Source organism: Triturus cristatus, chromosome 11 (assembly GCF_964204655.1).
Source record: "Triturus cristatus chromosome 11, aTriCri1.1, whole genome shotgun sequence".
NCBI lineage: Eukaryota > Metazoa > Chordata > Amphibia > Caudata > Salamandridae > Triturus > Triturus cristatus.
The window spans coordinates 1120489480-1120506861 of record NC_140594.1 but is presented as its reverse complement, the minus strand read 5'-3'; the positions used below and the strand labels follow the sequence as shown (position 1 = coordinate 1120506861).

Here is a 17382-nt window from a genome sequence, read left to right as displayed (position 1 = left end):
CACAAAGCTGCACGAAATGTCGCAGAATATATTTCACACGGATATGCTTTGCTGCGAGTGATAACAGATTATGGAAAATTCAGTCCCCGTGTACTTTATGATGGGGGGGGGGGGGGGGGGTGCGCGCGTGTGTGTGTGTAAGATGATAAATGTACATAAAATGTATAAAGCAGCTAGATAGCGAACTTGAATGCACGGTAGGGCAAGAGACAGTGCAAACAAGTGGACTCCAGGGAGGGCCGTACCTCTGGGGCCAGGGTCACCTGGGGGCCCCGCCCCGAGGCATCGCGGAGGAGCTTCCGATAGATGTGGCCCCGGACACTCCCTACCTCGGGAGCCAGCATGGCTGCATGACGGCTCCAGGAGCGCGGCCTGGTAGCTGCGCGCCGCGGCCCTGGGGTCGGTGTAACCCTCCCGGCACCCCCGCCCCTCGTTACTGCCAAACAATGCTGGTTGTAGACCTCCTCCGGCCGCTCCTGCAGGGGGGTGTGGGGGCGTCGGAGATAAGTAACCAACTCCAAGGTGGTAAAGAGCAGTAAATAATAAACAGCCAACACAGTCGTCAGTGAGCACCCATTCTAGTAAGCCCTGTTTTGCAGAACGCTTTAATACCGACCTCCTCCCCTAAAAAATGCCACCCCCCCTCCCCCCCAAGCCCCGAACCTGCGCTGCAGGGGCTTACGTTACACCCTTGCCCAAACGTAAATGCTTGCTAGAGTGGGAAATGTTATTGATGTAGGAGCCGTTTTCTGTTCTGCTCCTCATTTCATCATTCTGGCAGAGCTGGCCTTTTCGCCGTCTTGAGTCGACCTCCCTGCATCATCCCTTGTAAATCTAGTGTTGCGTGTGGTTTTGAATTCACTCACCTTAAATGAAGCAAAAAGACCCCTCAGCGTCTCTTCCCTGGACCAGACGAGTTTACACAGGTGAGCCTGTGGCTGGAACAAAAGACTTTTACAAAGGAGGCGGGATGTTTGCCAAAGCAGCGCTTCCGGGGGCCAGGCCTGGCCGGAGAGCCGAGCCCGCGGCAGCCTCTGGCTGTCTAGAGGATCTCTGGGTCTGGCACCCAACCCAGTGGGCGCAGACACCTCCCATCACAGGCAACGGGGTAACTGTGCAGCTCCTGGCATGCAAACAGCCGGAAACCACTCACAGGAAGATGCACACAGTACAGACATCACTTCACAGGTCCAATTGTGAATATTACTCTCTCCTTGGTCTGGGTCCAGTGCCCCATTTCTGTATAACAGCTGAGCTCCGAGCCAGGCAGGTATGATCATCTTTTGATATAAACAGGCCCTGTCCACCAGCAGGGAGGGAAGGGCGGAATCGGAGGCACAGCTTAGCGGTTTGCCCTGAGGAAGAAGGCCACGGGAAGGGACCTGCTCTTTGAGAGGCACAAAGGAGAACGGGGCATCATAGCGGGTGTGCGGGTAATCTCCGTATTCAGAACAGAACTTGGAAGGGCGAAATTTGCCTCTTGGCAGCGAAATTAGCAGAATTTCTGTAACTTTACATCGCTCGTTATGCGAAATTCCCAATGTTGCACTATTGCGCCACATTGCGAATTACGCGGTGTCCGTGGTAAAAATGGACAGCAAACGCACAGGAACAAAGTGAGTGACAGCACAAACACGTTCTCAAATTTTATTTTTGCACTTTTTTTTAGGACGAAACGCATCCTTGCGCCCAAAGTGGAAATAATCACAGATTTCACCCTAAAACACAAACTAAATGAAAATGTTGGCAAATGTTTGCATAATTACGCAAAAGCAAGTGATGCAAATTCCGCACAACCCTACCTGGAACTCCAGCTTCTGCTGCAGCATGTACTCTGTGAAGACTTGTTTGTGAAGCCTGGACGATTGTGAAGATATCTTATCACTGCCTGACCTGACCAAAGGCATAGCATGCGAAGCTCTCCAGGGCTCCCCAAGAGTGGACTCAGCCAGTCTTGTCCCCGCCATCCCGTGAGAGTGAGGGATATACCACTGCTAAAACGCAGACTGCAAGAGCTCAGGTTCCTAACCCCCTGCAGCTGGTCATGGTATGCTCCAGGGGGCATAATGCCCCGAAACCGGTCCCAGGATGATTGTTTCTGGTCCAGGGAGGGCCTGGCACTTCGGGCTGAACTGTTCCCAGGAGGAGCAGGGTCATGACTGATTTGCATATGGCTGGGTCCAAACTGGGGCGGCGAAGTCAGCAAAAGAACGATGGATTAAACCCAGATCTCTTAAATTGAAAATGGAGGGTAATAGCAATCCCTCAACAGGGATGAGCCGCACTTCGAGTAAAACATACCCGTCAATATTTAGCATAGATAATTAAGCGCTTAAATAGTTTATAGAATAGGGGTGCTGTACAAACTGGTAGCACCGATTACCCAACAGTGCTTGTTAACAGGTCATAAACCTGCATATACAAATGGAAGTTATTCAGAAATAGCACTGCTTGACACAGTTATATTTGGCGATCTTCGCCTAAAGTACAAAAACATGAATGCTTGCGTTTTCAGAAAAATGTCCGTTCGTGATGTATATTCATCTTCTTTTTATTCTTTTATAAGAAATTTCCCAAGCAGCAAATTATTGAAATCAGGCCAACACGTGTTTCGTCTGCACCACAATACGTATGCAGAATTTATCAAGGCTAGGCAACACTAAATCATTTGAGAATCATAACATCATAATTGCAAATCTCAAGTGGTGACCGGTAGTATCTTCAATATGTCAGGAATCACGATAAAGCAAGACCCAAACGAGTCAGGTTTCGAGTACGAGTCAGGTTATACACAGAAATCTATAAATCACGTTGTAAATTCCGTGAGTGTTGCCGGAAGTAGGGCAGCCCCTCCTTGATAAGCCGGCTCCCTGGTCACGGTATAGCCACCACACGAACAATGCGTCCACTAAAGTTCTGATATGGCTGGGTCCAAACTGGGGCGGCGAAGTCAGCAAAAGAACGATGGATTAAACCCAGATCTCGACTGAGGTATGATTCATTCAGCATTATGCCCATCATTTGTGTCTGCTGCACTTTTCGCCTTAAGTGGGACGGGTATGCCCAGACGTGGGTCCCGTGCTCTCCATGCAGCTGGAGTCAAACTAGCCTGGCTGATGACGGGGTCCCAGGATGCTTGTTTCCAGTCCACGGAGGACCTGCCTTGGCAGTTCGGGCTGGACTGTGCCCTTCAGGAGCAGGGTAAAGACTGATTTGCATATGGCAGAGTTTAAACTGGAATGGCATGGTGAGCAAAAACAATGATGGATTTAGGCCCAGATCTCTGTACTGGGGTGAATGTTGGACATTATTCAGCATTCTGTCCACCAACTGTTCTTCTGCATTAATTATAGTCTTGGGCATCAGCAGCAGGCCTCCAAATTTGACATTTATTTGCAGACTCAATTCTCATGGCAACACATAGAGCCATTACCTCTGTTTGGAATAAAGGAAATACTCAGTTCACCAGGCGTTGTTCCATGTCTCTGGGTCTCAGCAACAGCAGGTCTTCTCTGCAGTCCTGCAGCATGTGTCTTCCTCTAAGGGAGAGTCAAGCTTCCTGCATCTGGTTCTGTCCTCTCCCCTGTGCTTGTGCACACGCTCCTTGAAATCAGTAGGTGTACTTCTTGACCTGGTTCAGAGGCCAGTTTATGTACAGAACCAGTGGGAGGCAGTGACAAGTCAGCCGGACACTATTTTTAAGGAAGACACTTGACATTCGATGATTGCCATGGATGAACGGTCTAGTTCCCCTCAAACCAGTGTTCCAAAGCGTGCAGTCTCTGCTTGCCTTAGTGAGAAGCAGGAACACTATAATGGCCACTGGTTTTGTGTGTCTGATCCAGACACCTTTGGAGCCAATCAGTGACTGTTTCTGTGCTCAGCACTTTTGTAGGAGCACAGGGGTGGGGTAGGCACCCCCATTTCCTTTGTTAAGGTGTTTTCAGTGGCCATGCTGTCTGCCACCGTACCTTGTATGCATGCTTCTTTTCTCAGGCCACATTCTGCCCTGCAAAAAACTGGCGCTGTTGAGGAAAAGTAGTGACCACAAAAGAAATCTTCCTGTGCTCTCGAGGTAGATGCAAATTCACAACCAGACACGCAGCACATGGCTTGTAGCCTTAGTGGCCAAGGATATGCCCAGACGCGAGTTCATTGCTCATTGTGCCACAGGATTCAAAGTATACTTCACTGATGAGGCCTAACAAGGCCGAAACTGGCCTGGGGTTGCCTGTGTTCCCTTCTGGAGAGGGCCTCGTCTGCCAGTTTAGGATGAACCGTTCCCATGAGGAGCAGGGTCAGTACTGATCTGGATAAGGAGGGCCTTTGTCTAGCAGTGGCTGTAAAACTATGGAATGGAATGCTATCCTGAGTGACCGGCAGCTGTTTAGACTTTTGGCAAGCATTCCTCATATCACCTTTTGTGTGATAATTGTAATGGCTGATGCAAGGAGGATGGTAAGAAGGTAGTCATAACACGTCATACACACTTCATCACAGAGAGCTAGTTGGTAATTCTCCAGCTTGGGGCGAAGGTAAGGACTACAACTCGGCTGCCACCAAGTGCTAGCTATGTCTTGGCCTGGCCATGGGACGGGTAGTCAACAATATTGCATGAAATTACACTTCAGGTGCACCTCTAGAGTTTAGTGGCGCAAAACCCTCCTGCGCTGCGCAGCAACACCTGGGTCACCTGTGCAGGAAAACATATCAAATCCGACAGAATCATATAATAAGGAGCAGAGCAGCATACAAGTACTGTGAAAGGGACACTCAACCTACTCGGACCACTAGACCCAAAGAAATCCACATGCACCTAGCGTGGCTAACTCCACACCTGCCACACTTTCGCAACCAAGGTCTTCAGTGAAAAACCATCAGACGCCCCTTGATTCAAGCCTCCCTCTAACAAACACAACAGCATGGGAGGATCCCTCAGAAAGCTGACAGTCACAGACAACAGATCCATCAGGAACAACAACTGTTCATGCCTCTGGTCTTTTAGGGGCAAAGGATCCAACTTCAGACAACACCCGTGTTCTTGAGAATGAGGAACATGCCACAGGAGAGGACACAAGTGAAAGGAAGCAGACTTAACTCCTGCGGATTCACTACTCACCGCGTTGAGTGCACTGCGAGTTTTGGCTGCTGGCTTCACTGCTCTGAGCACTGTAGGGCATGCCGGGTTTCCTTTTCGATAATTCCCCATTGGATTCTGCAAAAAAACAGAAACCCCCAAAAACACCCAAAAAGTGTTAGTCTTTCGTCTTGGAACTGGTAGGGATTGACGGTCAGACTCAGCAGCATGATAACGTTATGGGGCAGGATGACTTGCAACCGTGTGAACCATGCGTGGTGCTGGTTCGGACCACATATCAGAATCCCATTATCAGCACCGGTGATCGAGAAGGGTCCTAGTATGCTAGTGCTAAACAGGGAGTGTAGGGGGACTATCACATGCAGATGAAGCGTCTACAGCCTTGCATGCATGGACTCTAACCTGCGCCGTTCAGCACACAGTCACATTTCATTTAGCAACATTGAATGCAGGTAGTGCTTGAAAGGTATGTGCAGATCCCATACAAATTACTGGTACAGTCCCTTGCAGAAATTGTAGACTGACCACTCGCCCCTGTGAAGAACATGGAGCGTTTCTCAGGGAGGAAACATGCAGATATGTCCCATGATGATTCACAACATAGCCAGTCTGCTCTAACTTCCCTTCAGATGGTTTCACCAGAGACAATGAATGAACGGCATGTAAGCGAGCACAGCTTTACAGCGCATCAACAATTGCTTTTTAATACCAGGACCAGAACAATGTCACAGTCAATGGTGGGACCCACTAAACAGTCTTCTGACGACTCCAAACAACAATTGTTGTATTCCGCTTTAGGTGTCCGTATATAGGTTTTCCTGAAACATGTCCTTATATAGGCACAATTCCCATTGCCCTTATATAGACATAAGATCCCAGTCCTTATTTAGGCATTAGCGATGCTATCCAAATACAGGCATGGTCACCTACATCCGCCCACCCCGTCACAACGAGGTCTTAGAAACCAGACCCGTAAGCTCTTGGGAGTTTCCCTAGCCCAGGATTATTGATTTCTCCAAGAACTCATTTATTATGCATGAACTGTTATTCCTTAAGGGTTCATTCCTGACAGCTTCCTCTGCCCGACTTTACATCAATGCTAACATTCCCAGGCACCTACCAGGTATAAATATACCTTCCCTTGCCCAAGCAAGTAGGAGGAGACCTCGACTTCAGAGGAGCCAGAGTCCCGGCCTTACGCACTGACAAGAGACGCTGTCATCCCTGCTCGCAGAGAATCCAGCTTCCAGTGTTCTGACTCCCTTCGTGGGGTGTTAGAGTTCGAGACCCGCAAAGAGATTCCCACCTCTCTCATTCTAAAAGGTATGGAGCTGACTAGAACCTAGAGGGACTCTTGGCATACCATATTATAGCACACCAGACTATAGCATACCATACTATAGCATACATCACCTACTTCTTACCTTGTACTACACTTAGGTTAGGTACACTGGGATAGAACTAGTTAGAGAAGCATCTTATGAGTATTCACGATTTTAGCTTGTGTTATTTATGTATATGAATATGTGTCATAGCTAAAAGATAATGCTAGCGCAGTATCATTTCTTTCTACTGCTTACGCTGTATATAATCTATCTCGCATACTGTCTTACGATTGTAACAGCTCATATCTCTTACACGAGAAACAAGACTGTTCAATAAATCCTTTTATTGATATGCCCGTCTATTCTTTCTGTGTAGCTCTGAAGAAACTAAGCATGCACGATTAGCAGAGTGAAACTGTTATCTGTTGTTTCCACGATTCTGAGAGTGTTCCGATTCTAAAGGGAAACGAAGTTGTCATGTTTATGCGGTTGCTAGAAACAACTCCCTTCTTGTTTACAAGGAGTTTCTAGTGGCCTCTGAGTTAGTTGGCACAAAGTAATTAAGTTTAATATACTCGATAGGGGCATACTGACCTCAGTCCTATGCCAAACCTATAGGGTATATTATTCCAATGCGCAGAGCCTATTAGGAAATAGGAACTACACTACACAATGAGCTTGTTTAACGTGCAAATTCCATCATGGTCCGCCATCTCAAAGCATTTAGACAACATCACAAAGGCATGCCTCAAGTAGAATGCAACACACACACACACACGCATGCGTGCATGCATGCATATACACACACCCTTGCGCACATGCAACATGTCTTGAAAACCAGCAATGTCAAGTAAAGGCTCTGTAATTTATTGCCGACCTTTTATTACCAACAGCTGACACTGACTAGCACAAATCTGTTATTTTCTGGGCGACTAGGACATGTACTCCATGCACTTAAATACATACAAAGGGAAATACTGGGGCAAAAAAACACAAACAAGAGAGATGTTTTCACCAGGGAAATAGGCATAACTGACTCTAGGGGCTCGAGTTTTGTTTCTTGAATGCACACAAATAATGGGTGATTTTTAATCTTCCACACCAATGGCATGGTTTAGTGTTTGGGATTGGATGAAAGGGTCTTTGGGCAGGCAGGATGGTGTAGGGTGATATTTGCAACATGAATTAGCTGCTTGTTGTACTTATTGTCCTTCCAGTGCATATCACATGGAGTGCAATACGTTACGTTTAAGGTGTGAAATGGAAAATCTGTGTGTGATTTACTGCTAATTGAAAAGGAATTAGACATTCACTCATTCGAATATGATCAGGAACCTCTGCAGGCCCTACATATCTCCATTACCACGAACTACCTGATTTGCACCGCCCATCATGTGTGCACCAAAAGCGACTCGCACACACACCGCCCTAGTTTGGAGGATGAAAGATGTTGTTCACATAGAGTATTATATAATGAGGTTGATGTAAAAATGTGTCACAAGATATCTTCAAAGTACAGACATATGATGGTGCATATTGAAAATAAGTTGGCATGAGAGGTTCCAATTAAACTGATGTGATAGTTGTGATTGTTTTACTCTGGTAACAAAACAACCTCCATGGTAGGATGAAGGCAGTGGACTCTAGGATTGATGGGGTGGGCTTCAGAGCCAATAGACCCTAAGAGATGGGGCATTTCACAAGCTGCTCCTCTGGCCAGGAGGCTGCACTTGCTGTTTGTCAGGGCTTTCTTTTGCCCCCTTGTTGGTGAGGTTGTAGACAGACACCTATATAAAGATCTCCTTTATTCACTCAAGTATGTAAAATGTTTTTGATTTGAATTCACTTTGACGGAAATATTTTAGGGCCTATTTAGATGCAACAACATTTTGAAATAAAGATAATCTGAAGCCCTGAAAATAGGTAGAGGTGTTTCAGGTCTTAAGGTATGCTTTTACTTTATAGTTATGAAGAATACAATAATGGGAGGACACATTTTTCGTAAAGATGGCCTCAATGATGGATTAACTTGTTGAAGTTCAAGCCTCTTTACCTATAGGCTTATTTATTTATTGTTTTTATAAAGCGCTCTGGTACCAACTGTTATCCTGGCGCTGGCCAACCCGGTTAGAGGAAGAACATGGAAAAAAAAATGAAGGACTCATAAGACAGAACAAAAGACTGCATTACGGGGAAGAGACGGCTCTGTAGAGTTACTTGGGAAACAGCCAGGACTTGAGCGCTTTCCTAAACTTTAACATGTCAGTCAGCTCTTAGAGAGGAAGGAAGAAAATTCCAGAGCTTAGTAGAGTGGACCATAAATGTCCTGCCACATAGCCTGCATTTCCTAAACTTGGACTCATGGAGCAAGTTAGCGGATGCAGAAAGAAGAGATCTGTTAGGAACATATCTACTCAACCTCTTTTGAAAAGGTACAGGACCTAGCCTCCTTTAGTGCCAAAGATGCAGAGGCTCTCCGAGATGTGTTCAACGCAAGTTTAGCGGCTGCAATCTGCACCCATGAGAGAAAACGCAAGAGATAATAAGGTGCGTCCAAAAAAAAATATGCATTGCAATAGTCCAAGCGACTAAGAACAACAATAAATATGACTAAGGCTCTAGCAGAGGATGGACGCAACGGTAGGATCTTCCTAAGAGTTTTCAGAAGCGCTTTGCAGTAGTTTTATTTACATGGGGTTCCACGCTAAATTTATTATCAAAAGTGTCTCTCAGGTTAAGAAATGTACTGACCGGATCAACAGGCCCTTTGAACAATCCAGGTCAGAAATTCGGGGTGGAGGGGGGTATAGCCTCCAGGACCTGTGTGGGCAGCACGACAGAGTATCTACGTCTTATCCCCATTAAACATTAGTGAATTGAGCCTGAGCCAGTGTGTGATGTCAGCCATGCAGTCCTGAAGAGATTGCTCTGTTTAATTAATTTATTCATGAATTATCGAAGTCTTATGTAGTTTTGTATAGACTTTATGAGTAACATTGCATTTTCTTTGCACTTTGTGCATCTATCTATATTTGTATACTTTGTGTTCAGTTGTTAGATGCAAATCTTTCCTTTTTTGATATTTGTATAAATATTTATGGAATAAATGTTTAATTTCTTCTTTTGTATTTAATTTCTTTAAATTCAATTTGTTTGACATTCATACTAAATGTGACTCCCCTTGGTATTTATTCTAAATTTGTAGGACCAGTATGCTCGCTAATTTTCACTGTACTCAAGCTCAACATTAAAGTACTAATTAATGTTACTCTTTGGGCCTCAACTTGGGTCAAATAACTCCTCTGGGAGTCATTGCTCGTCTGATGTCACCAAAGCACCTGCTCTGGTGGACGACTTCCTGTGCCCGTGTATTAGCGGGGATGATGGTTATTTGCGTCACTGTTCATCTGGAAGGAAACACATGCTACGGGGGCGAGAAGTGAATTTGCCAAAGTCAGTTGCCCAAGTAATGCCAATTGTACATTGGAGAAAAGATGCAAAGTGTGCCAGAAGAGCAACAATAAAAAGAACGAACACCTGCTATAACAATGAAGCTATTTGAAGATGTCTCCTCAGATAGGATGAGAGCTGTTGCTTTGCGCACTGTTAGTTTGAACAATTTTTTGTAGGGAGGCACATTTGCTACAGAAGCCATCTTTAAGAGGCCTAGTAAGGGGATAGTGCTGCAAATGTTGCTGCAGATGAAAATTATCAGTGCCCAGTGGAAGGCTCTCTAAAAGACCTGCAGCCTAACCATCCAGCGATAGGCATGCTTCACAATACACTATCGTTACAACAAACAAATGATGGACGGAATGCTGACAATGCAGACATTCTCCCCCAGTCAAGAGATCTGGGTTAAATCCATCGTTCTTTTGCCCACTACACCACCCCAGTTTAGACATGGCCATATGCAAATCAGTCTTGACCCTGTGCCTCATGGGAACAGTCCAGCCCGAACTGCCAAGCCATGTCTTCCCTGGACCGGAATCAAGCATCCTAGGACCGGTTTCTGGCTATCAGCCGTCATCAGCCAGGATAGCTTGACTCCAGTGGCGTAGTGAGCACGGGTCCCACGTCTAGGAATACCCATCACAATACACTATCGGCATTAGAGAGTCCAGTGCATGGCCTCCCTCCCATCTGCCTCACAGAACCAGTGCCAGGCCCTCTGCACCATCTGCATCACAGCTCCTCTGGTGGTAAGCCTTCTACACCGTCTGCTTCACAGGGTGAACTCTCTGCCCATCTACTCCTCTGCATTACAGGATCATAGTGCAACACTTGCATCTCTAACTCAATAACAAGGCTTTCTACATCTCTTATCACAAGATGCAGTGCACACCCTTCTAAAGCTCTGCATCACAGGATGCAGTGCACATCCTTCTAAAGCTCTGCATCACAGGATGCAGTGCACACCCTTCTAAAGCTCTGCATCACAGGATGCAGTGCACACCCTTCTATAGCTCTGCATCACAGGATGCAGTGCACACCCTTCTATAGCTCTGCATCACAGTATGCAGTGCACACCCTTCTAAAGCTCTGCATCACAGGATGCAGTGCACACCCTTCTAAAGCTCTGCATCACAGGATGCAGTGCACACCCTTCTATAGCTCTGCATCACAGGATGCAGTGCACACCCTTCTAAAGCTCTGCATCACAGGATGCAGTGCACACCCTTTCTAAAGCTCTGCATCAAAGGATGCAGTGCACACTCTTCTAAAGCTCTGCATCACAGGATGCAGTGCACACCCTTCTATAGCTCTGCATCACAGGATGCAGTGCACACCCTTCTAAAGCTCTGCATCACAGGATGCAGTGCACACCCTTCTAAAGCTCTGCATCACAGGATGCAGTGCACACCCTTCTAAAGCTCTGCATCACAGGATGCAGTGCACACCCTTCTAAAGCTCTGCATCACAGGATGCAGTGCACACCCTTCTAAAGCTGTGCATCACAGGATGCAGTGCACACATTCTAAAAACTATCCGCATCTCAGGTTCCGTGTAAGGCCTCTACAAACATTTGCACCACCAGGCCACATAGAGCAATGAGGCTGCACACAGATGAGCAGGCAGTGGGTTGTCCACGAGGGTTAGGGAAGTTGAATGACTAGAATCTCGAAGGAGGGCCTGAGTTTTGGAGAGGGACTAGGAGGTTTTGATTGGCCAAGCTTAGGGTAAGGCGAGGACTAAGCAAGCAAGGATTACAATGAGAAAAGTTTGAAACCATCAATTGATAAATTTGTCAACTAGGATTAAATAATTTGTACGGACCTCTATTCTGAGTTGATAGCGAACGTGGTGGTGACAGGGTGAGGTAGGGGTAGATCTAGTAGGTTGTACAGAAACCATCAATTTAGCTGCTACGATAGGTGAATTTTCGAAGGAATACTGTGTTGATCAAAGCCTCAGCTGTATATAAGGGGCCCTTTTTGCGGCTCTTGCAATTATTTACAACTTTATATGGCTGCTGTGGATGCATAATTTATGAATCATCCATTTATTTAGCAAAACTGGAAAGTATGAAGAGGTTCCTAGCTGAAGTGGGCGTCAGTTTCTTGAGGGAAAGAGATAGAGTTTGGTAAAGAGGTAGTTGCTACAGTAGTAAGCCAATAGATGATCTTTATATTAAGCATGTTCTACAAGAGGGAGCTAAGGAGCCACCCAACTGCAGATTAATAGGAAGCAGTCAGATCGGAGACTAGAGGTGGTGGCGGAGTTGCTAAAGTTGTAAATGAGGAATCGATTTAGGCACCATTAGCAAGGAACTGCTTGGCTAATCCAAAAGATTATTTAATCAAAGAAAGAATTGTCTTGTAAAAAAAGGAGAGGGCACAGGTATAGGCTCGGGGGGACTCCAACTGATGTAGAACCTGAACAGGAGGGTACAGAAGCGAATGCAATCTAGAACAAGTGTCCACAGTATTTCTGAGATTTCTCACCTGCACCAACTGACTGACAACTCCCTCTGTTGTGGGGGACGGAAGCTGTTTGCTCGCTTGACGGAGCAGACGCAGGTGTTTGAGCAGGCGCAGGTGTTGGAACTCCGGAGTTGGGAGCAGGGAGCTTGAGCTTTTGTGGAACATTCATCGCTCGCTCCCTTAGCGCCATCTGCCCGTCGCTCCCCACCCGCCCGCATCAGCCAGGTACCCGCCACGGTGAAAATCACGTGTAAACCGCTGAGCCGCACTGATTCCGGGACTAAGGTTAATGCTGCCCCCTGACCCCCGCACCCCACAGGAACTCGAGGAGGTGGAGGCGAGCTGGCGTAAGGTGGCTGTGAGCGCCTGTCCCGTCCCGGTGCCCGGCATGAGCAAGGAGCCCCCCAAGGAGCCACCCGCAGCGGGAAGGAGCACGTCCGTAAGTCAACGGATAACTGACAGTGTCTGGCAGCGGGGGTGGGTACAGCAGTAGCAGGCTCAGGGGGACTAACAAGCCCAATTAAAGTACAGTGAGATGGGCCGGGAAAACCGCCGGAGCCTGTGCAGCTCAGAGGAAAGGTGAGACTGTGCAGCTGGGGGTGCGAGAAGCTGGGGCCACCAGAGTGAAGCGCAGAAAAAGCAGGGAGCACCGGAGTAGAAGAGCAGCTGTGCAACTGCAGCAGAGGCAAGAAGCGGAGGCGAGTCACCGCCAACCAGCAAAATCAGCCAAATTGCTAATTGTCCGCTAACCGTCTCCCTTGCTGGCCCCGCTACGCTCTCCAGTCACTTCTCTGCCCGGTAAATTCGCTAACCCTTCGCAACTCCGAAACACCGTAACGCTGCAGGTTGAGCCAGGGTTTACGCGGAGTCTGGTGCCAGCGGCATCCAGCTCCAGGGCTTCGGCGGTTACCTTGGTTGGCACAGCAGCAGCGGGGAAATTGTGGTAGCGGCAGTCGCTGCTAGTCGCTGAGGCTCTTTCTTTCTTGTCGTGTGACTCATCACCGAAGGAGGTGAAGTGCCTCGCCGGTGCCCAGTGTGCAGCAGAGACTCTGGGAGGCTGCAGGAAGGTACGCCCGAGGCACAGAGGGGTGACTTCCTCTGGCCCCCTGGGTGAGAGGCGGCTTGTTGATTTGCTGAAGCCTTCCTTTCTTGCGATCAGCTACCCCCAGAGGAGGGAAAAGACTACCGGGGTAAAACACATTGACAGCTGGGCCTCAACCACAGGATGCCAAAAACAAAATAAAACAGCTTCCCAAAGTCAAGGAAATGTCCTTGTAAAATCAAACCCCTCGACTCAAGTCTCACCCAGAAACCTAAGGAGTTCAAGGAACACAGTCCTTGATCAGAAGTCATTTTTAAAGTCACCAAAAGCAGGCCTTGTTACCCAATTTTTTTGCAAACGTCCTTTTAATTATAAGAATCCCCCCATCCCGATCGACTTACCAGTAAGGACTGAATCCAGCAATGATATGAACCCCTTCCTGGAGAGATCTCATAATATTCAATCCTCTGCAATATTAGACCAGAGCACTCAAACTGGGAGACGCCAGTGCCAATCCTGCGCTTGGCCGGGAAATGAACATAAACAAGCAACTGATCTATCCGATGTACCTGGGACCACCACTGCTCCAATTCTTGGAAAACATGAGCAGATTGTCCCAGTTCAAATGCACTGTCACCAACAAGCAACTTTGCAGCCCCCGTTCTGATGTCATCTTTAGAGCCATCAGGACTTAGTTCAATTAAGACCGTAACACCAGCACAACAAGGAATTTGCGGGTTCCTATCACTAATATTTCTACAGAACTTGGAAACAAAGATACAAAGAACTTTGGAGCTTACCCCAAAACTCCTCAGAATGGCCAATGATACTCGGCCCTCTCCCTCGCCAACCCAAAGCTGCCAAAGTCCAAATAGTAGAAGCTTTATAAACGACCCTGGTCCTACCTTAACTGGCGTAACACATCAATCAACAGCAAGGGCACTACTTTGGCAGTCCAATAAAATGGAGCTGCAAATTCACCTGCTATCTACAATCGCACAACGCTTGGTGGAGTTAAACAACAAGGTGGATTTTATAGAAAACAAGCTTAGTGATACGCTGGACAATCGACTCTGTACTTGCACGTGCACTAAACTCATCGATAAATGGGCAACACTCCCTAAAATCTTAACAGACTTGGTAGCCTCATTGAAGAAACAAACAGATGGAACTACTTGCCAATTAAATAACAGTGGCTCGGCATCCACAAAAAACCAGTGCAGAGCATCTAGCCAATTTGGTTACAATTTCCCCAAGTAATCCTATAACAAAGCCTGACAAGCAAGTTGTATCCACATTCACCAAAGCTCACATCAGCTCACTAGGTCTCAACTTCAGCCTTGGCCATACACCTAGCCAAAGAGCTTGCAAGCAATGATTCTACCCAGGGAAGAATGGACGTACCTCTGTCAAGGAGGGCCAAAAAAAAGCTAAGGAAACAAGGAAAAAAACAAAGGAAATTAAAAAAAGTTGCCCTCTCCGTGTCAACTTGTAATCAAATATCACAAGCCGCAAATGGGAAAATCCGGAATTTTCCAATTTTCACTGCAAAACATGCCTTGAGGGACGAAAAATCTCCAGTATCAATTTCATCAGAAGCCAAACAAACGACTGAAAGATCATTACAGTCAATTCCCCGAATGGGGGATTCACACAGCTTACCAGGTACAGCAATAAATACTCAACCAGTTCCCCCACCAAACATCAAGAATTTGGAGCACAAAGATCAACTAAGTTCGCCCAAGGAACAAGGATCTGACACCGGGATCTGCGCCCCCCAGGGCCCTCTCCCATCGGCTCCTTTGAATACCACCCTGCCAACACAAAATCCCAGGGCCAGCTTAGAAACCGGTCAGTGCGATATAGGCCTAAGTGCCAATCAAAGTACCTTACATACCGGTTTAAACATTCATCAAAAAGTAGAGCAAGGCAGTAACTTAAGTATAGTCTGCAAAAAAAACATGAGGTAATCTTCACGCCTAGATATCTCATCAAAGGGCAACTTGACATCTTAAATAGGGGCAACATACTTAGTCTATTCAAACATATTCCGATGCTGTCAGAAACATATTCGGATGAACTAGTCTCGGTCAAGTTCCTTCGCCTCACCAGTGACACGCATGGGGAATTAACCTCGATAGGGCTGAGTCGTCATACCAGTGTGGGGTTAAATCCAGAAGAAATATCGCAAATGGCAGACTGGGGCATCTATGTTGCTTTTCCCGTCCCAGAGAAATATCCGCACGTGCTAGCTGCACCATCGCCTATTAAGGAAATGTATTCAGTCCTAAAGGGGACAGTGTGCGACCTACAAGCAAAAAAATTAGCTGCAGAGCCAAGTCTGTACCACACATTCAGGATTACAAGTACCTCCGAACACAGGACAGTGCACGCAATCAGGCCAAGCCATACCCCCGGGGGTGGCACCAGGTCTTGTCCAGCAGATCAGCAACCACGACGGCACCTCTAACCTTAAAAAGCCTGCACGCCATCTGTTCAGCACCAGAACTCCGGAAAATAACATTCAGCTGCCCATGATGTCCTGGAATGTAGCTGGCTTAAAAAGACTTCTTGAGTACAGTTCAGTGAGTAACTATTTTCGTGATAATGATATCTTGTGCCTACAAGAGACCTGGGCCACCAAACCATCAATTCTTCACGGCTTCTACGAATTACATACCACAGCTATAAAACGAAACATTTTCGGGAGAGCTTCTGGGGGGCTGTCAATCTACATAAATCAAGCACGCAGACTAGAGACACCTTCCATTGCAACCGACATCCCAGACATGCAAGTGGCACTAGTTAGTGGACTGAATATTAACAAAAACCCAATCCGTCTCCTTGTAATTAACGGCTATGTAAATCCAGCCTCCCAGCAAGAAAAACACATACTAAAAATACTGAAAACTAAAATGGACCAGCTCATAAATAAATATGTTTCACACTTTCCTGTTCTCGCTGGTGACCTGAATACTCAGGAGTTAGGGAAGTCGAAAGTGCATATTCTACAGCGCATTGATGGTGCCTCATTGCAGCAGTTTTTTCTTAATCATAGTCTGGTCTCTGCTCACACCATCAAAACAGCTGCGGATCCTCTCTGGCTCCCTCTCCCCACCTTCAGGGATAAGTCTACAATAGACTATATCTTTATTTCGGGTCACCTAGTACCATACTTTAACAACTTTGAAGTGGACAACAGGGACGAGAGTGATCATAGGCCACTGAGGATAACCCTGCAGCTGAAAGGGGAATCTGCAACGCAATTGGAAACACTGGGGGTTTCAACCGGCGAAGAATGCTACTAAGTCCTGAGCAGAATAAAATGGACTATTAATCTTGGCCCCAAACTCCTGGAGTGGGTAACTTACAAAGAATCGAATTCCATAGTCATGAGCACAGTCTCCCCCAGGAACACTGGGAAGAACTCCAAGCAGAATTCAAATCAGCCCTAGGGGTGCGAACTGGAGGCACTCAAGTGCAGGATACCCACTCTCAGGGACCCCCGCAATGTATTAAATCAAGAGACCTAATTCACACAAAACGCAGTCTTTTAAAGGCCTTGAAGGCAAGAAGGAAAGGCATCAATAACCCCCAAACTCAGGAAATAACAGCTCTCCGTGCAGCACACAGGAAGACAGTCTGGGAAATATATTCCAAGAAACTCGAGGCAGAATGGGTGAAAAATGTTACCTGCCTAAAAGAAAGGGGACATATTCAACTTTGGAGACATATTAAGCAATACACTTACACCGGTCAGACAAAAGAAAACGGATTGGCAGCCCTGGAGTGGGTTAAACATGCAACTCAGCTGTACTCACCCCTCAGAATACCATTCAATCCTATTCCCATCAACAATCTCCAATAAAAGATAAAGTCGTCAAAACCACTAACATCACAGTAGCCGAGGTAACTACCCTGATTAAAAAATGAGGTCAGAAGGCACTCCAGGACCCAATGGAGTTCCCACATCAGTGTTCAAAGCTTTGCAGG

The 17382-nt window shown here is 46.8% G+C and overlaps 1 protein-coding gene across 3 annotated transcripts in view; it reads right to left on the bottom strand.

Moving 5' to 3' along the window:
* RUBCN (rubicon autophagy regulator) overlaps positions 1-17382 on the bottom strand; it is a 199422-nt gene that overhangs the window by 64240 nt on the left and 117800 nt on the right. For 2 of the 3 annotated variants that reach the window (XM_085635661.1, XM_085635662.1), the window contains one exon: positions 5120-5215. The exons of the other annotated variant lie outside the window; for it this stretch is intronic. In XM_085635661.1, coding sequence (XP_085491787.1) covers positions 5120-5215 — 96 coding nt within the window. The remainder of the gene's footprint in view (positions 1-5119; positions 5216-17382) is intronic. 3 annotated transcript variants of the gene reach the window in all.